We start from the raw sequence: 22929 nt of genomic DNA, 5'->3' as shown, positions 1-22929 counted from the left end.
GCCGCCACGCCCCGACTGAGAGCTTTTTTTCGGTCGTCACTTTTATGACGCCGGAGGTCCGACACCGCCCCATTGATAGCCAAGCGTGCCCCTCCTCTCCATGGGCTTTTTTCGCCTCATGCAGCCGCCACGCCCCGGCTGAGAGCTTTTTTCCAGCTGGCCAATTTATGGCGGCTGGGGAGTCCGACACCGCCCCATTGATAGCCAGACGTGTCCCTCTCCTTTCTTGGGCTTCTATCGCCTCAAGACGGCTCCTCCTCGCCCTGAGCCGAAGGGCTTCCCTTCGGCAGTTTATGCCGAACACAGGTACGGACTCTTTTTCCACGAGCTCGCCCCGGCCCCCCTCCATACCCCTTCAACCAGCGGGGAGGTCTCCCCCTCCTCCTCCTCTGGGTCTTGTCCGGTGGTTTGTTGGTCCTTGTTCGAGCGTCGCGTCGGTCCTGTGTGAGTTAGTCTGGGGGTGCGGGGAATCCTCAATGGATGAGCGTATCCCTCTCCACCCCTCTCGTTTGTCCGTGCTCCGTCCCAATCCATCATCCATTATCCATCATCCGTCATCCATCATGATTCAGCGTCAATTTATGACGCGAGGAGGACCCTCAATTTATGAGTGTTATCCCCCTCTATGCAACGCCAATTTATGGCGCGGGAGGGACCCTCAATTTATGAGCGTGTCTCTTCTCCCTCATGTCCTCCGAAACCCAGTGACCTGACCTTTGCCCTCATCATCATCATCTCTCGTCCCCAAGTACATGATTCCAACATCAAACTCAAACATCTCTCTCGTCCCCGTACTCAAACACCTCTCATCTTCGTCCCCAAACAAAACTCAAACACGGTTCGTCTCTCACACAAAAGCCCGTCTCGTTGTCGTTCTCTCGTCGTCGGTTCGGTTCGGTTCGGTCGGTCAGTTCACAAGGAAGGCGCCATCAAAAGTTTCTGCCAGACATGTTGCCCGCGTTAGCCAATGTCCCTAAAAGAAGTGCTGAGAAGATGTGTGTCGCGCGTGATGTGGCTGTCTCAGAGAGAAGATTATGTCGACATGTTCCGGTTGTGCCTCGGAGGAGAGCATGCCACCCACTCGGCTCCGAAAAGTCGAGCAAATGTCGGTGGCTCTCTCCGGGGGCCGGAGTTCCGGCTAAGGATGACGATACAAAAGATCTCATCATGGGAAAGGCAAATGATGCGAATGGCGAGAGAGGGAAAACTCACAGTTTTGGGGATGATGGCGCGCCACCATAAGCCGAAGGCTCTTCTCGACGGTGCTGGGCGTGGTGGACAGGTGCAGGCGGAGACGTGATCGAGCGGCAAGGCGGAGTGATGATGGATGGGAAGCTCGAGGTGAGGTTGTTTGTTTGCTTGGGCTCAGGCTCAGTCGTCGTAGGAGATGCGCCGCCGCTGGATCGTGGTCTTGTTGTCGTCCGCCGGATCGTCGTCTTGCTCGCCGTAGTCGAGTGTTGGCAAACCCTTGTCCACCACGTCCCAGGTTCGTTTGCGCAGATCGATGGGCTCTTCCCCGGGGCGGCGAGTGTTGTTCTTTGCTTTGCCGCGCTTTCGCTTCTTGGATTTCTTGGTAGCAGCAGCGGTGGGAGGTTGCGGATCCGAGACCTCGCCATCTTCGGAGCCGCTCTGCGCCACGCCGTCGTCGTTGAGCTTGGAGGAGGAGGGTGTAGATTGATCGGTGACATTGCGAGCTTGGGAGTCGCGAGCACGGCGCAGAGCTTGTATTTCGGAGTGGCGAAAGATGGCGATTTGTTCGTCGGTCAGGGTCCGTTTGACGCCGTCGGGGTAATAGCCGAGCCCGTCATCTTCCTCTTCTTCGTCGTATTGTTGTTTTTCGTCATCGGTGGCAGATTGATGGGAATCATGTGCGGCCGGATTGCTTGGTCGGAGGAAGTGGGCTTCGAAGTGATCGATCGAAAATGTCGAGAAGTGCGCTTCATGAAACGCGATCATGTCAGACTGTTTGCGGAATGGTCAGCAAATTCGTTGCACTCTTGAATCCGAATGGCCGTCAGAAGCTAACCTGGCTGACTTGAGGCACCTTGAAGGAGGAGGCGCTCGCCATGTTGGCCATGTTGGGAGTTGTTGATGCTCCGTCGTGCCAAGGATGGAGTTGCGTCGAGAGCTCAAGGATCTGTCAGTCTCCAGCGAAATGAGCTGGCCGCCTGGGTCACGTGATTAACGGTCGAAGTCGGTGAAAAGGTGATGTGGCTGGGGAGCGATTGCAGAAGGATGGGTTGGATGTTGTTGCGTGTTCGTGATCGTGTTGAGGAGGGAGAAGCCGTTTTGCAGGTTGTTCGGCGTCGATGAAAGTGGTGGCACTGCGTCGTTGGGGGACGTGAGCTCTGATGGAATTGGGCAGATCTCTGGGCTTCAGCAGTGTTGCTTTGGAGGATGATGTACGTGTCGAAGAGCTGCCAGAACTTGAGCTCAAAAGTCGTCAAGCGGCTCTTTGGGCCTTGGCGGACGGGTATTGTGTTATGTGGTTTTCTGGCCCGGCTGATAATGGTGAGAGATCGTGTGATGTTCGGCCTGTCCGCCTGTCGAGTTGCTGATCTGGTGATGTCGTGCCCGAGATTTTCTGAGAAGGTAAAGTGTCGGTGGTCGCCCCAATCTGTTTCCCGCAGTGGTGATGAGATGTGCTTGAAATGTCTGATAGAGATCCAAGAGCGCCCTGAGCCCTGATGGTGGGATGATAGGAAGGTAGGAGAGTGTCGAGCCGGGCCGGTGAAGGTGATGATGAGGTTTCTGTGATCTTGTCCCACCATCCGATGCCGCTCCTGTCTTGGTGATGGAGGGAGAGTGGATGCTTATGTCTGCTCGAGGAGGGCCAGGGCGCTCTGGAATGCACGAACAACTTCTGCAACTGCAATGTCTGTTAACTCAAGCTCGGCAGAAGAACGCCAGGAAAATACCCACGATGCTTCTTCTTCTGTGAGAGACTCTGCTCTGCAATCTTGACGTATCGCTCCCTTGTCTGTAGTCGTTTGACCCCGCGCTCGGAGTCGTGAACCGAGGCGGCGGATGCCCAGACGTTGAAGAACTTGACGAGATCCTCAAACTCCTTCAGCAGTTCCTGTTCTTCTTTGTCGGCATTGGCGAGAGCCTCTTCGTAGCGGGCCTCGAAGTCGTCCCAGTCGAATGGTACCAGATGGCCCGGAGTGCTGGGCGACCGGTCGGAGGGTTGCTGGCTGTTGATGCGCTCCTTGGACGTGCGCGGCTCCGGGGTCTTAACTTGGGAAGACCGGCCGCCCTGCTGGGGCTTGAGAGGTGCTTTTTGAGAAGTGGTGGCGTCGGACATGGCCTCGGGCTGTGAGATTGAAGGGAGAGCGGGCGACTTTTTCACCGGGGACTCTCGGCCAGATGGTGGATTGGAGGTGCGATCAGTGATGGGTTGAGAGTAAGATGAGGTGCTGGCCATGGAGTCCTGGCGATGATGCTGTGTGTCTTCGGTATTGGCTCTTGTAGTGATCTTGTCCTCAGAGAGTTGGCTCAGGTCGGCAGTGAATCGGAGATGATGGGTGTGTTGTGATGATGAGGAAGAGTGACTGAGTGAAGCTGCCGAATGGTCATGAACTTTGGTAGAGAGCTCTGAGACACTCTGAGAGGATCTTGTCTGAGCCGAGTCGCCTGTTCTTGTTCTTTTTTGCTCTTGAATTGCCCTTGAATTTCACCCCGCTTTTTTTTCTAATGCAGGGTGCCCGAAAGCCGCTCCTTGATGCCCAAAGTCGAGGGGCAGGTCGATGCTGTGAGGAATTGAGATGGCTGATTGGCGTGTTCCTGAGGCCGGATGCACGTGCCTGCGCGGGCCGGATGTGGGTGAAAGTGAGGCGCGCGCCGCGAATGAGAGAAAGAGCCGAGATGTCGCGTCGTTCCGTTCCCTTCCCCGTTGGTTGATGAGGGTTAGGGATGGCAGACTGGAGTCTGCTCCGATGGTGGAGATGAATGGCCTGGGAGTGGATCGTGTGGAGCGGTGGAGATGCCAATGACGCAGGCAGCTGCAGCTCTTGGCTTGACTTGTGTCTCTTGTCCTTGTGCCTCGTGCTCGTGCCTTGTGCCTTGTGCCTTGTGCCTTGCCTGAATGAGAGTCGATGCCGTTGTCTTCTTGTTTGTCGCTTTGTTGTTGCATCGCATCGGCCGCGCATCGAATCCCGTCGCTTCGACCTTGTCCTCGACTTTGTCCTTGTGAACTTGATTGACCTTGATCCTGTGAGCACCCGTGCAACTCGAAATCGTTGTTGCACCAGTCTCCAGGCCGAACCGAAAGAAACCCTTTTTTCTCCGCTTTGTTCCCTTGTTGTTGTCGTTGTCGAAATCCGAGACTTCAAGTCCCTGCCTTGTTTGTCCGAGGCGAGGACCTGAAAGAAAAAAGAAAGAAAGAAAAAAAAGATTGTTGTGTTGTGGTGTTGTGTTGTTGGTGGTGGTGGTCCCCAAAGTCCGAAAGTCCCAGAAGCATCACGTTGCCGCCGATTCGTGACGCCACGGATTCCAAAGGCCGGCAGGCAGCACCAAGGAGAAAGTTGAGATTGTATCGAGCTCGTTGATATGGTTGAGGGTTGAGAGTTGTTTGTTTGGTTCATCGATGAGCTGATCTGATCTCGAGTCGCCAAGGACTGCCGCCTGGGCTGGAGAAGTTTCTTGTCTTTCTTCTTCTCTTCGCCCTGCCCTTGAGGGGTTGGTTGGTGTGCTGCCTGGCCTTGGATCCGGGATCTTGGGTCTTGGTCTTGTCTTGGTCTTGGGATCTGGGACTTGTCGTCGAGCTTTGGCCAGCTTTCCTCTTCTTCTCCTCAACTCACTCCTCAAGAAATCCTTTCCCCAGCCGACGCTGCTTGGATCATCGACATCGACCGCCGCCAGTCTGTCCGTCGAAGGCCGCCATGATGTTGAGCTGCAGCATCTGCCATCGCCCAGGCGACCCACAGAAGCTCCCGTTTCTCTGCGCTGTGGATGCGCGAAACCGCCTTTATGAGACTCGAATCCAGTACACCCGCGCTTTGATAGAGAATGAACATGTCGAGCGCCGGGTCGAAGCCGCCTTGATGAGTGCTGGAAACGGGGGCGAGGGAGTTGGTTTGCCGCCGAGAATCTCTGTGGGTGCCGGCGTGGGTGTGTCTGATGGTGGCCGGGGAATGGGACTTGGTGGTCTTGGAGTTGATCTTGGTTCTGGAGTGGGAGGAGTTGGACTTGGAGTTGTTGGAGTCGTCGTCGAGGAGGAGAAGAAGAGGTCCGCCGAGATGGACCGCCTTCGAGCCGAGGAGGAGGCCGCGCGAGATCGCACCAGCCAGATCATCGCGCAGGCCGAGAGGTTGAGGAGCGAGATGGAGGCCGTCCGGAAAGAGATTGCCGCCAGGAAGGACGCCATCGCAAGGAAGAGATCGGATCTCGCCTCGGTCTCGAAAGGGACGCCCGCGAGGTGGGCGAGGCAGTTGAAGGAAGCTGAGCAAACCATCAACCGCCAGCAGTTCTTGTGGCACCGTTGTGCAGACACCATGGCCGCTACCAGGGTCTTTCTGTGCGAGAGCTCCGCGAGGCTGTATGGACTCCGCCAGGTCAAGAAGGGCAGCACCAAGCGCTATGAGATTGGAGGCGTCGAAGTTTTGGATTTGCACGCCATGAACAGTGAGTTGTTCCGCCTTGTTCTGTTCTGTTGCTTTTGTTGCTGCTTGGTTCTGCTTGCCGCCTTGTGGGTTTCTTGAGTCTTGGAGAGGAAATCCTTCTTGACCGATGGATGGATGGATGGCTGACGAGTCTTGACTTGGATCTTGTTGCCGCCGATAGCCTTGTCGCCCGAGGTGATTTCGACGTCGCTCGCGCACGTGGTGCACATCTTGGTGTTGGCGTGCCACTATCTGGGCCTTCGACTGCCTGCTGAGATCACGCCGCCCCATGCTGATTATCCGAGGCCGACCATCTTCTCGCTGCAGGCGTCGTATCGACATGGCCCTGTGCCGTTTCCAGGCTCCGTGGTTGCGCAGATACCGCCTTCTGCTGTTGCCGCTGTTGCCTCTGGTTCTGGTTCTGTCGCCGGTGGTGATGGTAGTACCGGTGATGAGCGTGGCCACATCCCGCGTCCGAGGCCCTTGTTCGTTGACAAGCCGCTGCCGACTCTCGCGCGGGACGATCCTGCTGCGTACTCGTTGTTTCTCGAGGGAGTATCGCTGCTCGCGTATGACATCGCGTGGGCCTGCTGCTCTCAAGGCGTCGTCTTTGGTGATCGCGACTCGTATGAAGATGTCTGCAACATGGGCCAGAACCTTTGGCGTCTTCTCATTGGGGACCAGCTGCACCGTCGTCCTGCCGACCCGACCTCGTTCCCGGCTTCTCTCACCCCGCCCGGTGGAGGAAGTCCGAGGAATGCTCATCATGATGGATCCGCCGCCGCAAACCCGAAGTCAATCTTGGGTCGCTGGTCGCATACCACTCTGCATAATTTCCTCGGCGATGCTGATGGGGTCGCCTTTGTTCGCGGGTTCAAGCTCATCTCGCCTCTCAAACTCGCAGATCGCCTAAAGAAATCTCTCTTGAGCGAGGCTCACTTGGCTGAATGGGAGAAGATCGAAACAGGCGAGCTCGAGGAGGATGGTTTTGACGATGGCGTGCTTGTTCGGAACACAAGTGGAGGCTCTGTGGCTGCTGTGTCTGGTGGTGCGTCGGCAGGAGTTGGTGCTGGTCGTGGTGTTTTGGATGGCAGAGAAGACCTTGGTGATGTTGTCGCGGCGTCTGGTACTGGAGCTGGAACTGGTGCTGGCGCGTCGGTTGGAAGCTCTTCTGGGAATCGCGCTGCAGCTCGAGGAACAAGTGGCTGGACAAGGATCAGGAATCGCTGATCTGACGAGACTGGACGGCGAGACGGAGTAGACAGCGACAACGACTGGTCGCGAGCTTGGGAGGAACTTGTACACAACTCAACAACAGCACACAAAAAGCCGAAGCCTCTCTTTCTGGCCCACCCTCCGCTACCCTATCCCAGAAAGAGGATCTTGACGTGTAGCTTCTGAACTTTTTTGTTGTGTGTGTGTTCCCGCCTGAGTGTGTGTATGTCGTTCTCCCGTGGTGTCTGTGTTGTCATCGTGTCGCTTGTGTGTGTCGTACTCGTCTCCTTGATACCGTGGTGTTTGTCGTCTCGTCCTTGTCCTTCTACTTGTCCCCATACCGGCTGATCGCTCAACCGGGGGCAAAACCTGAAGGGTCATCACTCCCTGTCAGGGCTGAATGGGTCATCACTCCCATTCAGTTCTGAACGGGTCATCACTCCCATTCAGTTCTGAACGGGTCATCACTCCCGTTCAGACGTAGTCTTGACCGTCGCCGAAGTCGACGTAGTCCTCTCTCCAGGGGTCGAGAGCCAGCTGCGGAGGCTGGGCCCCTGGAGCGGTCGGGGTGGCGGCGGCGGCGGCGGCGTTGGTCGGCGTCGGCGCGGCGACGGTCGTGACCACGGGAGGAGCGGAGGGGGCGCCTTGAGGAGGGGCGGGAGCCGGGACGGAGGAGGCGCCCGTAGGCTGGTTGTTCTCCTCCGGCTCATCATCATCGGCATCGGAGACGGGACCCTCACCCGCCTCCTGAACCTCCGATGAGCCTTCAGCTCCCGGTCCCACATCGTTCTCCACGTTGGCAAACCATGCCAGAGCGTTGGCTTGCGCCTGGTCAGCGTTGTTGTGCATGCGCTGCCCAGCTGCCTCAGCGGCACTGGCAAACCAACGCGGGTCGAACAGCTCCTCCTCGGCGCGCTCCTCATTCTGGTCCGCTGGGACCGGCGGGATGTCACCAACACGGCTGACCGGGAGGACGTCGGTGTTTGGGTCAGCCGGTGGGAGGGCCGCCTGCACGTTGCGGGCCTGCCGCGCGATCTCCTCACGGACGCGAGCCCGTTCCTCCTCCGAGATCATGCGGCGGCGGCGAGGCCTTGCCAACGGCCGAGCGGACGCAGAAGTACCGGCCTGGGGCTCCACCTGCACCCCAGAACCGGCGTTGTTGGCGTTGTTGCTGCTGCCTGCCCCGTTCTCGGCAGCAGCTGCAGCGTCGACTTCGTCGTCGCTGCGTTGGGCGGTGATCTCCTGCCACCTCCCCTCATCCCTCAGCTCCGCCTCCCACTGCTCCTCTTCGAGGCGCAGCCACTCCAGGTCGTCAGGGCTGAGGCCCGACTCCTCCCCGGCCGTAGGAGGGACAACTGGTGGAGCAGCCTCAGGCACGGCCGCTGGCTGCGGCGGCACCTGGGTGGAAGTAGAAGCCTCGGGACGAGGCGGCGTGGATGGGGGACCCCCGGCAAAGAGAAGCCGCGGGTCGATCGGGATCTCCTCTGCTGGCGGCAGAGGAGGGAAGACCGACCCGGGCACCGCCACGGGTCCGGGCGCGGCAACGGCAGCGGAAACCAGCGAGTCCCCCCCGAAGGAGAACTGAGGCGCCGGTTGCGCCGAACTGCCGGCCGTCCCAAAGGCGAAGGCCGGAGCTGCTGAACTTGACGGCGGCGCAGCGACCGCGGACGAAGACGTGGCGGCAGACGGGGCAGCGCCACCAAACAGCCCACCAAAAATGCTACCCGCGGTGCCAAACGCGGGAGCGGCGGGCACGGACGGCTCAGAGGCTGCCGGGGCGGCTGGCAGCGTGAGCATAAACGCGTCCGCTGTTGGCGGCGCGAGAGTGGTGGTGGTGGTGGTGGAGGTGGTGGCCGACGCGGGCGCGGCGGCGGCAGGAGGGTCGACAGAGGGACCCGGGACGACAATGCCCTCCTCCCGGGCAAATTCGAAGATGTCTTCGGCGAGATTGTCGCCGAAAAGCGAGTCGTCTGGGTCGATGACACTCATCATGTCATCGGACTCCTCGCCTGTCCCGTCCACGGACATATGATCGTCCGCGGGATAACCCTCAAGATCGAGGGAGAGATCCATGTCGACTTCCTCCATCGGCGAGTCATCCATGACAGACTCGATGGTGCCGGCCGCGACGGCAGAGATGATGGGGGCCTCGGGCGCAGGCCAAGGCGCCAGCACGGGCGACAGCGCGGGCGACGAAACGGTTGAGGGCGCCCGAGGCACCGGGGAAGACGGACCGAATGGCGGCGGGAGAGCGGCCAGCATGTCCACCACAAAAGTGTCAAAGACCGCGAGGTCCTCGACGTCTTCCTCGACACCCATCATCTCGGTGTCACCATCCTCCACAAACAGGCTGTCATCATCAGCCTCTTCTGCCTCCATCTCGGCATCTTGCTCCTCCGAAGGCAAGATGGAGAGGACGGCAGGCATCTCCTCATCAATAATAAAATTATTGGTGGACTGGGCCTCGGGCTGTGAGTCCACCACGCTCACAGCCTCATCTGCCATGATCGTGTCCTCCACGATCTCCCTCCCCTGCGAAGCAGGTTCCTCGGGAGAGGTGGCCTCGACGATCTGGGCAGCCGTCTCCGTCCCCGCCATGGGCGGTTCGGGTTCCTGGGCGCCCTCAAGGGCAGATTCCCTCCCCGACAAAGTCGGCTCGGGATTGGCCACTGGCCGGGAGTCGCCAGCGCTGGCGGAGCCAGACGCTTTCAGTCCCGGCTCTGTGCTGCCACAAGTAGTGGCGAGCGGCGACGCAAAGCGAACGGTCTTCGAAGCCCTCAGCCCCCCGACTTTGGGCGCATCGCTGACCGACGCGGTTGACACCACAGAGGTCGCCGAAGTCTCCCCAAACAACGGCTCCGCAACTGTGGTCATTTCATCATCATCTGCCTTCTCCTTCCCCGGACTAGCCGGCGGTTCCTCGGCAGTGATGGGAGCCTTCTCCCGCCCCGGCGAAGCCGGCTTGGGTTCCTCGGCGTCGTTGTCAGCAGCCTTCTCCATCCCCGGACAAGCCGGCTCAGGTTCCTCGGTGCTCGTGACAGCCTTCTCCGTCCCCGGCGTGACCGGTTCAGGTTCCTCGGCGTCAATGGCCTTCTCCGTCCCCGGACAAGCCGGTTCAGGTTCCTCGGCGCCAGAATCAGCCTTCTCCCTCCCCGGCTCAGCCGGTTCAGGTTCCTCGGCCTCAGCAGCCCTCGCCCTTTCGGGGTCCTCGGGCGCAATGTTGTTAATAAAAATATTGGAGGTGCTGGCGGATGTCGCCTCCCCCGAGGACGACAAACCAACCGAAGCAACCTCCTCAGGGTCGCTCTCAACGCGACCGAGCGACTCAGCGACCCTCCTTTCCACCGCTTGCGCGGACTCGAGTCGGGCACGCTGAGCTTCAACGGCAGCGTGAGCAGCTTCCCAGGCCTCCCACCGCCTGCTCTCCTCGGCAATTGCCAACTCGAGCGCGGCTTCCTCGGCCCTGCGCGCGGCGGTGGCGGCGGCCATCGCAGGGGGGACCGATTCAGCCTCGGCGGCGGCGGCGGCGGCGGCATTGGCGGTGGTGGTGGTGTTGGTGCGGGTGCTGCGGCGGCGGCTGGTGGCAGCGGGGTTGGCGGCGGCGGCGGCAGAAATGGCAGCAGCGGCGGCAGCACGAGCGGCACGAACACGGGCGCGGACGGCCTCGCTCTGGTCGCGTTGTTGGGCGACCACGGCAGCGTTGCGGGCGTCCAGCCCAAGGGTAAACTCGAGGAGGCGACTCCTCTGGGTCTCCTCCACCTCGCGGGCCAGGCGCTCCTGGTCGAAGGTCGGCGCAGCTTCCTAGGCTACGGCCGAGGCCAGGACCAGTTGAGTCTGGGGTGCCGCGAGGCTGCGGCGACGACGGCGGGCGGCGGAGCAAGGAGAAGGAGGGGCGGCCGCGGCGGCAGAAGGAGACGAAGCCGCGGAGGAGACCAAAGGAGTCGCCGGGGCGGCGCGCGACGAAGAAGGAGCGGCCGCGGCGGGAGTCGAACCCACGTCGGCTATGGCGGGGCACGACGGGGCAGACGACGAAGAGGAGGAGGAGGAGGGAGCGGAGGAGGGAGCGGGGGAGGGAGGAGGAGGGGGGAGGAGAGAAGGGGTTGAGGGGGTCGGCTCAACCCAGGAAGAAGCAGGGGCGGCGGAAGAAGAGGAAGGGAAGGCGGCGGGAGACTCACGATTCCCAATCCACTCGTCGGGCCTCCGGGTCGACGGCGATTGGCAGTGGCGGATAAGCTCGCTTTGGCGAGCCTGCTTGGCTTGCCACCACGCCAGGTTGCGCGCCGACCTCTCTGCCATGATGGCGGACAGTTCGCGGTTCCGAACGTCGATCTGCTCCGCAAGGCGCTGGATGGCCGCCTTGTTCTTGTCGATTGCGGTCGCGAGACCGGCAACCTGGGCGCGGAGCTTCTCAACTTTGGCGTCGAAACGTGTCCACAGGCGAGAGAGGATACCGGGGAGAACGAGGTCAGGAACCGGCTCGAGGGGCACGCCGGCAACTTGCGTGCCAAACTCAGTTGGCCGAAGAGCCTCAAAGGGCTGCTCGAATTGCTCACACAAACGCGTGAACTCATCGATCACCCGACGAGTCAATCCGGTAACGTCATTGCTCAGCTCGCGAAGTCTCGCCCGCAGCGTCTCGAGCTCTAGCCACTTGTCGGCGCGCTCATCCTCGAGGGCCTTCCGGGTCTTTGTGTCGATACAGCGGAAGTCAACCAACCTAGCGACCAGCCAGGCACCACCCCAGGACCAGGCCCAGGGGGAAACCAAAGCCAGAAGCCAACGAGTCGGAAGCCAAAGACCGGAGAGGACGCCGGAGAGAACAAACCAGACAGAGGAACCAGAAGCCCACAACCCAAGGGCGTTGATGTACCCGAGGGCGAGACTTGTCGACCGCTCGCGCACCCGAGTGGCGCAGCGATTGGCCCAAGCTGCGGGCGATACCGTGATCCAATGGCACACGGCAGCCGGGATGCTGACGACTCGAGCAGTGATGTCGTCCCAGTGCAGCACAACCATTATGATAAATGGCACTGCGAGAAAAATGTCAGTCAACTCATCGCCCAGCATGGTGCGGGAAGCCTGGAAAACCAGAAGGACGATTGGAGAAACTCTTGAAGACGGATGGTGTCGGGAATACGTACGCCACACAAACCAGAGAAAAGCCGACCAGAAATGGTCCTTGAGGGCCTCGAGGGCCAGGAAAAGCGCGAAAGTCACATCCATTGTCTGTAGGAATTGGGGCGTCAGCGATCGAGGTTCTTGGTTGATGGTCGCGCGAGTCGGTGGAGAGCGAGCGACTTCGGGCGACTCGGGCGACGACCGCGAGCGTTGAAGTGGCAGCTTTGCAGCTTCCGAGGACTGCGCGATCGAGAACACCGCGAGGGAAGCGAGGGCAGCGATGCGCGGCGACCTGGGCGGGCTTGAGGCGATCGCGTCGAGGCAGGCCAGGAAGCGACCGATCAACCTGCACAAGGTGCGCGCGCGCACGAAAGGGAAATTGGTGATACTTACGCAGAAGTTCTTGATGTTGTTTTTTTTAAAAAAAAAAACAAACCACCGAAAGGCGGCAGCGGCGGCGAGCGTTGGTGTTGTTGTTGAAAAAAACTTCTTGTGACGTGACTTGGGAAAAGAAGAAGAAAGGAAGAGAGGAAGAGTGGGAGGATGGAGGGGCACTTAAGAAATTCGCAGTGGGGCCCCGCGCAGCGACACCTGTTAGGCCACAAGGCACACGCAATTCAGGTGCAGGCACAATAGCAAACCCAAACCTAAACATTGTTCCGGTCCTCACCCTGTTTACTCATCTCATCGTGGCCCTGACGCGTCGACCCGGTGACTCGGCCTGCACTCGAAGTCCTGAGCCCTGCGAGCTCTCCCACCCCCAGGGCAACCAGGTCAACGTTCCCATGGTGATGCCACACATCCACCTGCTCTCCCTCACACAGAAACGGTTTCTTGGAGTTGAACCTGGAAACGGCCGAAACTGGCCCAGTCCAACTGTAGATCACGGCTTGTTCTCATCAACTTGATGCCCATGCTGTAAACACAGCCAACCTACACGGTGGATTCTGGCTCTCTTTCTCCAAGACGTTCTCACACAGCTTAAGCTGAGCTTTAAAGTAAAGATCTTTGACAACTGAACATGAGCTCGTCACTCCCAGGTGACCGTCAAGCAACGGCAGACGGTGACTCGAGAGGACTTGAAATGCATAACATGATAAAGGCTTCTTGATAGTATATATCTACTGAACCATTTCCGTCATTTAGCTGGAGGGGAAACGGAAATGTCATGGGAATCAGCACCTCTCAGTCTCCTCTCAGACATCCTCAGATTTTGTACCCGTCTGGGGATGACTCGGTGTTTGTCTTGAAGGGCTGTTTGGGTCTGCCCACCAAACACTCCGCGATGGACCACAAATAAAGGGTACGCGTTGTTGTTACATGGTGCTCTTTGTTCTTTCATGAAGGGCGTGACAAAGAGTACCAAGATCAGCAAAACGCCAGCTCATGTTCTGGCATCAAGTCACCAGAGCATTTCATGTTTGGCGGCGCACTTCGAACCGGTCACGGGGGATTTAAAATTGCAGGAATCATAGGCTTCTGATCGCTATTTACGAATTGCAGTTTATCTTCTTCCAAAATCACATAATGGTGATGTTGTCGTCGAGTGTTGGTGGTGGTGTGGTTTGTTTACATTGCTCTGGAAATTCAGGGGCGGACAGTCTTGGCAGAATCGCCGTCCCTTGACCGGGTAACACCACACAAATCGGGGAGCAAAAATCCAGCTGCAAGTGCCAAAATTGGTCTGTCAATCCAGTTTCGGTTTTTTCAGAGTTGCTGGTCTGTCAATCTTTTTCGGGTCGCCATTTTTCGATCTGGGGAGCGTGCAGAGAAAGTAAAGAAAGACCCATCTCATTCTGTTGCGAGCCCGACAAAGCCAAAGAAAATTCCAGATAAATGTAGAGTATTTTCTACACACACTACTTCAATTTTGACCGACTCGCCAACCAAATTACTGTCATCATGACCAGATGCTTGCGTTGCTGATGAGGTGAGGTTGGCTTGGGGTTGCCATGACAGGCCGTGTCGTTGGAATAAGCTTTCTCCGGCCCACTTCCCGCGTCTTGGAAGTCACGTGAGATACAGCCAAGCCAGCCCAGCACGACCACACGTAAACCCACCACCCACAACAGTCTAGGCCAAAACGACGCAGACCAAGAAAATTGCATCTCTGGTTTCCTGAAAAATCTGGATTGACTGTGTGTTTTTGGTTTTTGGCTGGTTGATGACCTTGATGACCTTCTGGGTCAGGACACTGCCAGGAACGGAAAGTCAACAAACTTCCCGGTGACCAGGGCAACCTGGACATCAACAAAGTCAACAGAGTCCACCACAAGCACTGGCAAACAGAGCGGTCAGCTGAGAAAGATGCGTACTGTTCTACATGAATGACAGCTTATTATTATTTAATAGAGCTTGAGCTGTCAATTAAGTCAAATTGCCCTGCCAATGTTGATCCTCACCCTCGACAGACGGAGTGAATGCGACCTTGCCAGCACGATAAGCCAGCACAGCGGCCTGACACACGGCCTGGAAGGCACGGACAAGGCGAAGATAGCCAGTGCTCTGCACGGCTCGCTTGGCCTTCTGCTTGTCTGTTTTGCACGGGTGGGTTCCTTGACAGTAGGACCCCGCGCATACCACTCCTTCAAGTTGTCGACCGCACAGCGCAGCCTTGTAATGGGTCGGTGTGCATGTTTGAAGGTGCCATTTTGGAGGCGAATGAGGCTTGATGCACGTCAAGCCTTTCTCAGGCTGCAGGTCAAACTCATCATCATTATCTGTCTCCTTTAACAAAGGCAAATCCACCGAGAGGAAGTTGCTGCCTCTGACCTGGTCTCTGACAAGTCATAAACAGCAAGGATGCTGGGTGTTGACGCCTCTCCATTCACAGGCCTGACATATGGGTCTTTCAAAGGCTTGCCCCTGAGTTGCCTGTAGATGCGGTAGCCAAGCATTGGTCCTCTCCCCCCAAATGCCATGATTTATTTTGTGCCCCCGGAGCATGCAAGATGGTAAATCCCTCTTTTTGGTCCAAGAGAAAAGTGCTCTTGGATATCATTGGGATGTCTGTTCACAGTCTCCATGACCTTAATTACCTTCATTCTGTTCCACTCTCCCTACCGTGCTTGTCGAACTGAATGTTGTTGGGATGTCCTCTATCAAACCAACTCTGTCGCTGACTGCCCGGCGCAAAGCTCAATGACTCATCCATGCTGATGCTTGTCTGTGTGAGCATGTGGACAGAGGCAATGACTTGTCAATCGACGAACATTGCTCTATATGTTCATATTGTTCTCTGATCAGATCCGTTAAGCCTAGAGATCTGTAAGGAGACTTCGCCTACCTCCCTCCCCACCCTGTTGAACATCAAAGTCACCTCACTACCAGAACTGGACATTGAACTTTCTGTCCCTCATAGCTGATTACCAAGTGTAAGCAACCAAGATGGCAAGCAGCTCTCTAGATGGCGGATACCAACGTCCAGCTTCACCTAGGATGTGTAGATCTGAAGTTATCAAACACCACTCAAAAAGTGTAAGGGAGAAGCAGGAGACACCCAAAGACTTCAAGCCACACATAGCAAAAAGAGACTTTGACACATTTCCTGGTTCCTGTTGCTATTCTTAACTGTTCTCACACCCTGGCTGTGATTAAGAGAACATTGGGAGGCTGGCATGAGTCTCATAGCGTCAGAAAGAAATATTCAGGAGAAACCACGAACAACGGCCTGTATACTGCCTCCATATGTGGTGATCCATCCTCTGAAATGGACTTGGTGTTAAAGACCAGCTCCAGGGTTGTCTGTTTCCCCTCTGCCCTGTCGCCCCCTGACATGCCATGCCAGGAACTTGCCTCTTTCCACCAGCCCGGCTCTGAGCTGTTGTTGCCTCTGCTCAGAGACGAGTCACAACCTCGTCCACCCCTGATCACCTTGTCTGCCGGTCGGTTTGTGCTTCCACAACACCACGACCACAGATCCCCAGCACATATCACCACCAGGTCTCTCGGCGCTGTTGCCCTCGACGATCCGCTGATTCAGCGCCGAGATCCTGAGGGTGCACAGACCGGCCGACGGCGACGGTGCATGGACCGCCCAAGTCCCAAGTATAAATTGAGCCGTCCCCTCCCAGATTTCCAATCTTTCTCTTCTCTTCTTCCTTCCTCGTCAAGCCCCTTTCTTTCCCACTCATGTTCCTGGCGGTGGTCGAAGACTAGGGCCTGCCATTCCCATGTGGGATCCTGTCTCTTCACCACCTGCTCCTTCACCATGGATGGCGGTCATCGCCTGATCAAGTCAACCACCACCTTGGGCGAACCAGGACTGACAATTCAGGACCCTGATGCCTGGCGTGTGGAAATCAAACTTCTCCGAGTCGTCAGCCGGCCGCCCAGCTACCTCTACAGCGGGCCGGTTCACACAAGGAGAGAAACGTTTGTTTTTTGTTGACTTAATCAGAGCGTGATCTGACCGCCTTGGGGATGCAGACCTGATTTTTTGGGACCCTGCTCTCCCCGCCGGCGGAAATTCTGCTTTTTTGTTATTGTTTTCCTTGTTTTCTTTTCTTTCTCCCTTCCTTTCTCTTTTATTTTCTCTTCTCCTTTTACTTTTTCTTTTCTTTTTCTGTGGGCTTTCTGGGGGCTTCAGATCAAAACGTTTCCCGTCAAGTCCCGCCTCTCGCCCCTCCATGGGAGGTGGGCTTCAAACGGGAAACAACACTTTCTTTTTCTTTTTTCGGGGCGTCTGTGTGTGAATGTTCTTTTTTGACTGTAGATGTCCAGCGACTGTGCCTTGGTGTTGCTGTGATGAGGGTGCCGTATGTCATGTCGTGATCGTCCGAGCAACTGTCCCAAGTTGTGGTTTGTGTACGTGTCTCTGTTTACACAAACATGCTGTTTGGTTTCTCAATGCGCCCCTCAGTACACATCAAGGATCTCATGAACAATATGCTTTGATGGTCCCAAGGTTCCCATTCCCAGGTGTCATGGAGGTCATGGAGGGTGTGTCATTCAATGTTTGTTCCTCATCATGGGATTCATGCAAGCCGTCAGGGAAATCACATCATTCAAGTAGCCCTGAATCGGGCAGACATGCACAATGGCCGGAATCATTTGCTTCTTCCCCAGAAACGTTCACTGGCCGACGCTGGAGGTTGTGGTTTTGGCGGAAGATGCCGATGCCACAAGTGAATGAGCCAGGGTTGGTTGGGAACGCAGCGGGCAGCCGTTTGCCAAGCGACTAATGCCAAGACACCCCACATTCAACCTTGTTTACTTGGACAAGATAGACCAATCAGAGTCCTGGGCTCAGGTAAATAGCGTTACCGCAGTGTTCGGCCAAAAAGTGCATGCAACATGCGTCGCGACGTCGCGACATCATCATCGTCCATCGCGCCCCAGTCGCGTCCATACCCCCTCAACAACACCCCGAGGACGCCCACACCAGCACATATCTCACAATGGCTTCCAAAGAAGAGGCGACCCTGCCTGCCACGCGCCGAACGCGCAAATCCATCGGAGGCGCCCCTTCGACGTCGCGACGCTTGTCGGACAAGGAAAATGGAAGCCTCGACAGCACTGCGGCCACCGCCGCAAACACCCGAAAGAAGTCCAGGAGCAAGAGTATGGGCCCCGGTGGCCTCGACGCCCTCAAGACCGGCAGTGCCAATCGAAGAGCTGTATGCCGTTCCCATGCTTCCTTTGTATCATCATGTTCTTTCACCAGGACACCATGCTGATCCATGGCTTGCTCCAGTCTCTCGCTGCCCCTCCGAGATCCATCTTGAAACCCACGATGCCTCTTCTCCCAGAGATCCCGTCCTACAAGCCGAGAGCCCCAGGCGACCTCGGAGGGACTAAGGTGGCCCTCCGCACCGAAGAGGAACAGCAAGCTGCTGCCCGCGAGAGGGAAGAGCGGGAGCGCGCCCGGCTCGAGAAGGAGATTCAAGAACGGAGAGATGCCCGCCGGAAATCCTTGGCAAACCGCCGCGTATCGTTTGCCGCAGAAGCCACCCTACACACATTCCATGAGATCGACGAGATGCAAGATTCCACGACCTCGAGCGATTCGACCCGTCGCACGCAAAGCAGCCACCACCAGCAATCAAGCTCCGACCCTCCCTCGAGTCCCGCCGATCACGACGAAGATGATGCAGAGTTGCCTCGAGACCAGTCCGGCCGGAGGAGGCGTCGGAGCTCGGCCGTCTCCTCCGCCTACGGGTCCGATGACACCATGGCTTCGGCCTACGACTCGGAATTCGAGAGCGTCGCCGATATCCAGGAGATCGAGATGGAGAACTCGAGCGATGAGGACGGCACCATCATGACTGTCGAGGCGGAGGAGATGACATCTGCTTCGTCGCCCCGCTCTGCTTTCGATGGGGACACGGGAGACAGTCTGGACGAAAACCTCCGTCTCGCCGCTCGTCGCGCTGTCACTCAAAGCCTCGGTGAAGATGAGGAGGTCATTGCCGGATTCGCGGGATGGGGCAGGAAAAACCATTCTCAAGAAAACGTCAGCCAGGATCCTGCCAAAGACAACGGCGTCTCAAATGGAAACAATGGTGGAGATGCCGATGACCAAGGCTCGGATCTGATGGACATGGAAGCGGACATGGACATGACCACCGCAGCGGGCAAGATCCTATACCCCGAGTTGCCTTCGCCATCTAAGGAGAGTGAAATCAACGAGGACATCTCCATGGACGTCACGACCGCACTAGGTGGCATCTTGTCCAAAGCAAAGGCCTTCCTCCGCCGCAAGTCGGTCAATCCGACGTCGCAGCAGTCAGAGCAGACGCAGCTGGGAGAACAGACGATGGAATTCACTACAGCCATCGGCGGTATCCAAAAAAGCCGCATGTCAGATGTGAGCCATTACGACGTGGACAGTAATGAAGACATGTCGATGGAGTTCACCACTGCCATTGGCGGTCTGCTGTCGGCCGGTTTCGGCAAGAATAATAACGGCGCCCAAGACAACCCTTCCCAGGCTGCGAATGGCAACGAAGATGATGGAGGCGATCTCATGGACATGACCGAGGCGGTTGGCCGCATTCTTCCCGACGAACATGATGAGCAAGACCAGACAATAGGCATGGACATGACGGTGGCCGTTGGAGGCATCATTTCATCAGCGACCGCGGCAGCGGCGTCCTCGGCGGCCGGAAATGCCATGGACCAGGACGCTGATGAGGCAGACAACCTCGCTGCGGCTTCGGTCCAACGCCTTGGATCCCCCGACCAACGGCCGTCTGAACAGGCCGCAGCCGAATCCTCACCATTCCACGGAAGAGGACTTCGTCACACTCCTCCCGGTGGTCTGTCCCCGGCTCGGTCACCGGTACAACCCAGCAGTTCGCCAATGAGGCAAAGTCCCACTCCATCTCCCAGGAAGGACACCAATGCCCAGAGTCCCGCGATGACTCCCCCATCCGCCTTCAAGAACCAGTCCAGCTCACCGGTCCGTAATCTCTCCTCGCCGATGAAGACCACCCCGCGGTCCCCGGGCCGTCCGACGTCGCTCTTCCACCAAGATCCCAACACCGGGCGTACCACTCCCCACGTCGTCCTGACCCCACAGGTCCGGCGGCTCTCGGGAGTCGGGGCCGACCGGCCAGGGCTTGGCTCGCCGCGCGTCGCCGAGATCTTTGACCGCAGAGAGTCCCTCGGCGAGGCGGCGTCCAGCTTTGTGCCGAGTCTGCCGCCGAACCCGCGCCGCGGCGTGGCGTTTGCAGATCCCCGGGAGCTGGAGGAGGAGGTTGAGAGGGAGCGTCGCGAGGAATTCGACCGGGAAGCTGGCCGTGGCCAGGATGGGGAAGGGACGGTGAACTTGATGGAGATGATCCAGGGTCTGAGTCCGAAAAAGAACCCTCTTCGCGGACGCAAGAGCCTTGCGGTTGGCAGCGCTCGGGGGTTGCTTGGCAAGCGTCCAATCGAGCTGGATCAGGATGACGACGACGAGGAGGAGGAGAATGACGGCGTCAAGAGGCTCAAGGGACACCAGGGCAGCCCTGTCAAAAACATCCGTCTGCAGTCCCCGCCGTCCAAAGCCGAGACGACGACAGGCAGAAAGACGCGGCCTAGCATGCGGCCCGGCGAGTCTACCGACAGGGCTGCCACACCAACAGCCGATAGCTCGCCCCAGCGCGCACCGGCGCCCGAGGGCCAGAGACGGTTGTTCGGCGGCTCGTTCTACGACCAGCCCACGGTCACGATGGACTGGGACCGGTCGTCGCCCGCGAGAGAGCCGAGGATGGATGCCGACGACAACGGCGAGCGCATCCACCTGCAGGATTTCCTCAACATGACCAGCATCCGCTTTATGGAGTTGACTACGACCAAGCGGCGGCACACCGTGGCCCCCGGGACGGCGCGCGAGAGCATCGCCGCCAGCAAGGACGACTTGTCTCTGGAGCGATGCGTCGTCGCGGGCGCGTGCACCGTGCCCATGCTGGAGATGTATCAACATGTAAGCATACCTATACGCCATTGGCTAACCTCAAGCTCGAGCTCTTTGCTAACAAAGGCAATCCCCCAGTCATGCCGTGAACTCAAGAAGTACATCTCGGAAGGCCGGCGCATCGTGCGCGAGATCGAGACGGAAACCTTTGAGGAAAACCCCCCGCTCTTCCGCGAGTACATGACCGCCACCCCGGAGATGCGCGTGCTCATGGACAACCAGTTCAAGAACGTCAAGACGCACGCGCGCCTGCTCAGCAAGGCCATGTGGTACGAGTGGCGCTCCAAGCTGTGCGACGGGCTCAAGGAAGGCCTGGTCAAGACGGCGGAGGGGATAGACGAGGACGAAAAGCTGCTGGCCAGGCAGGAGGCGTTAATCGCCGAGGTGTTGCCCGCGTTGCTGGCCAGGAAAGAGGCGCTGGAGAAGGAGAAGGAGGAGTTGGAAGAGGCGGAACAGGAGCTGGCGGAGATTGATCCCCAGGATTTGGAGGATGCCAGGGCCGAGTTGGCCGCCGTGGATAAAGCCCTTGCGGAGAAGACGAGGAGGTTGGAGGAGCTCAAGAAGGAGTTGGGTGAGGCGACCGAGGGGTTGGATGACCTTGCGCAGAAGAAGCAGCTGTGCTTGGATGAGATCCGGGAGGCGGACAGGATCAGAGAGGAGTGCCGCGGTTGGTCTACTGATGAGATTGTCAAACACAAAGGTAAGTTTCTTCTATTTCAGCTGCTTATCGACAGACTAGAGATGCTAACATGACCGACCACAGCCCAAACCGACGCCATCGAGAAACGCACTGGCTGGTCCATCTTCTCCGTCACCGGCACCACCCTCACGATGCGCTACCGCCGTGAAATCGAGCTCGTCTTTGACCTCGCCACCCTCCAGAAATCTCCCTCCTCATGCAACAACATCACGGTCCGCTACATCGGCCCCACCAAATCCCACTCCCGCACCAACAGCTCTTCCTCCTCCAACAACACTGCCACAACTCACCACAAACCAACCCCATCACCGGCGCAAGCCTTCATCCTCTCCCACCTGCAATCCCACATCCGCGCACGCGTCTCGACTCTCTTCTCCCGCGTCGCCCCCGCCACCCGTCGGCCGGCGGTTCTGCTCCGCCTGGTCGCCGACGCGTGGGATTGCGCGGGCGAGGTGGAGGCGAACGTGCGCAGGCTCAATCTCACGTTCCCGACGCTTGTGGAAGTCCATGGTGATGGCGATGATGAGGATGCCGGCGAGAAGGAAAACGCCAACTCCTCATCGTCATCACGGACGGCGGCGACGGTCAAGTCATCGATCCTCCTCGCACCGCTGCAAACGCGGGTGGAAGTCCGCTTGCGTTTGGGGGTGGCGTTTAAGGAGAATGTTCTCCTCAACAGCAAGAATAGCGCCGGTTCACCGCAGCAACAGCAGCAGCGCAGCGTCGAGGTAACGGTGAAACCGGAGGTCAGGGTGGTGTATGGAGAACCGTTCGCGGCGGGGAAGATGACGGAGTTTTTGGCGGGGAAGGTGGGGGCGATGTCGATCTCCGATGGGGATGAGAGCAGAAGAAAGATGATGATGAATGGGTTGGGGTGGGATGAAGCAGTGTTGGAGTTGGAGAAGAGGTTGTTGCTCAAGGGTGGGCAGAGGTAGTAGCAGTTTCTTTTTGTGCATCTTACCAGGGTGTTGGGGTGGGTTTTTTTGTGGTCTTAATGACGATGATGGAAGTACGAGTTGGTCAAGTCGGGTGGTGGATGGACATGGAGTGGGTTGAGTTTCGGGTGGTTATTTGGTGTAGATACCCTCCTGGTCTTGCTCCTGCTACAGCTTTGTTGGGCGATGTATGAGTTTTCATCATGAGTTATGAAAAGTATTCCCTCGTCCTGGTGTTATCTTCTCGTGGATTTGTCTTCCTGTGGTTGTGTGAGTATGATTTACCGTCTTGTAGGTTGAGCATCAGTGTCGTTCAGCCACGGTCCTGAAGGTCTGCCTCTTGGGGGATGCCGGTGTCGAGTGAAATGTGAAGATCGTGGAAGACCCAGCACGCAGCCATGTCCTTGGCATTGGTCACCACAAAGCCTGGGCACATGTCGAAAGAAGACGGCGAAACAGCTCCAAATTGTCATTAACGCAAGACTATAACTCAGCGTCTCTGCATTCCCTGTCCACAGCGGCCACCTGAGGCAATTTCGAGTCTGCCGGAGCTCTCTCAACGCGGTTGACATGTATTCCCGAACCTAGGTCACCGCAGACATGTAAAGCCAGCTCCAGCCAGCAACCACCCTCGCTACCACTCTACGATATCACCGTGTCTGTCCTTGCTGACGACGCCCGATGCACTCTCCACAGTTAGTGTCCCTTCGCCTCCTGATTATCCTGACGACGTGTCCACTGGCACATCTTTGCGGCAATGGGTGTAGATATTGCCAATGTCGGTGTTTGTGGCCGCATCGGAACCTGCATTCGATGGCGATGCACATGCTGCTTGGGTCTGGTCTTGCTTGTTTTAAAACGGGGAGCTGGCGTGGTGGTTTGAAAAGAGAGTGTGGACGGAAGAGCACCAGGTTTTGAGGAGTGTGGATAGAGAGTTGCTTAAGGTTCAGTGAGCTGTTG

The 22929-nt window shown here is 57.8% G+C and overlaps 6 protein-coding genes across 6 annotated transcripts; 2 read left to right on the top strand and 4 right to left on the bottom strand.

Moving 5' to 3' along the window:
• Nucleotides 1-1371: 1371 nt before the first annotated feature.
• On the bottom strand, nucleotides 1372-2077 carry VTJ04DRAFT_3216 (uncharacterized protein; the record flags this gene model as incomplete). The annotated part of the gene is made up of 2 exons (XM_069361092.1): nucleotides 1372-1962; nucleotides 2027-2077. The coding sequence occupies 2 exons, from the start codon at nucleotides 2075-2077 to the stop codon at nucleotides 1372-1374; spliced, it is 642 nt and encodes a 213-aa protein (XP_069221737.1).
• A 52-nt stretch (nucleotides 2078-2129) lies between these two features.
• Nucleotides 2130-2771, bottom strand: VTJ04DRAFT_3215 (uncharacterized protein; the record flags this gene model as incomplete). Its single annotated transcript, XM_069361091.1, has 1 exon — nucleotides 2130-2771. One exon carries the CDS (start codon nucleotides 2769-2771, stop codon nucleotides 2130-2132), a length of 642 nt encoding a protein of 213 aa, XP_069221736.1.
• A 42-nt stretch (nucleotides 2772-2813) lies between these two features.
• VTJ04DRAFT_3214 (uncharacterized protein) lies at nucleotides 2814-3424 on the bottom strand (the record flags this gene model as incomplete). Its single annotated transcript, XM_069361090.1, has 2 exons — nucleotides 2814-2869; nucleotides 2923-3424. 2 exons carry the CDS (start codon nucleotides 3422-3424, stop codon nucleotides 2814-2816), a joined length of 558 nt encoding a protein of 185 aa, XP_069221735.1.
• Nucleotides 3425-4880: 1456 nt separating this feature from the next.
• VTJ04DRAFT_3213 (uncharacterized protein) lies at nucleotides 4881-6830 on the top strand (the record flags this gene model as incomplete). Its single annotated transcript, XM_069361089.1, has 2 exons — nucleotides 4881-5622; nucleotides 5782-6830. 2 exons carry the CDS (start codon nucleotides 4881-4883, stop codon nucleotides 6828-6830), a joined length of 1791 nt encoding a protein of 596 aa, XP_069221734.1.
• A 459-nt stretch (nucleotides 6831-7289) lies between these two features.
• VTJ04DRAFT_3212 (uncharacterized protein) lies at nucleotides 7290-15111 on the bottom strand (the record flags this gene model as incomplete). Its single annotated transcript, XM_069361088.1, has 6 exons — nucleotides 7290-10592; nucleotides 10641-11845; nucleotides 11957-12279; nucleotides 14154-14211; nucleotides 14336-14467; nucleotides 15045-15111. The coding sequence occupies 6 exons, from the start codon at nucleotides 15109-15111 to the stop codon at nucleotides 7290-7292; spliced, it is 5088 nt and encodes a 1695-aa protein (XP_069221733.1).
• A 2221-nt stretch (nucleotides 15112-17332) lies between these two features.
• Nucleotides 17333-21969, top strand: VTJ04DRAFT_3211 (uncharacterized protein; the record flags this gene model as incomplete). Its single annotated transcript, XM_069361087.1, has 4 exons — nucleotides 17333-17551; nucleotides 17629-20343; nucleotides 20413-21034; nucleotides 21098-21969. The coding sequence occupies 4 exons, from the start codon at nucleotides 17333-17335 to the stop codon at nucleotides 21967-21969; spliced, it is 4428 nt and encodes a 1475-aa protein (XP_069221732.1).
• Between the last annotated feature and the right edge of the window lie 960 nt (nucleotides 21970-22929).

This window comes from Mycothermus thermophilus (genome assembly GCF_041956435.1).
Source record: "Mycothermus thermophilus strain CBS 625.91 unplaced genomic scaffold VTJ04scaffold_2, whole genome shotgun sequence".
Classification (NCBI taxonomy): domain Eukaryota; kingdom Fungi; phylum Ascomycota; class Sordariomycetes; order Sordariales; family Chaetomiaceae; genus Mycothermus; species Mycothermus thermophilus.
The sequence above is the reverse complement of the archived record's forward strand: the minus strand, read 5'-3'. Positions and strand labels throughout refer to the sequence as shown.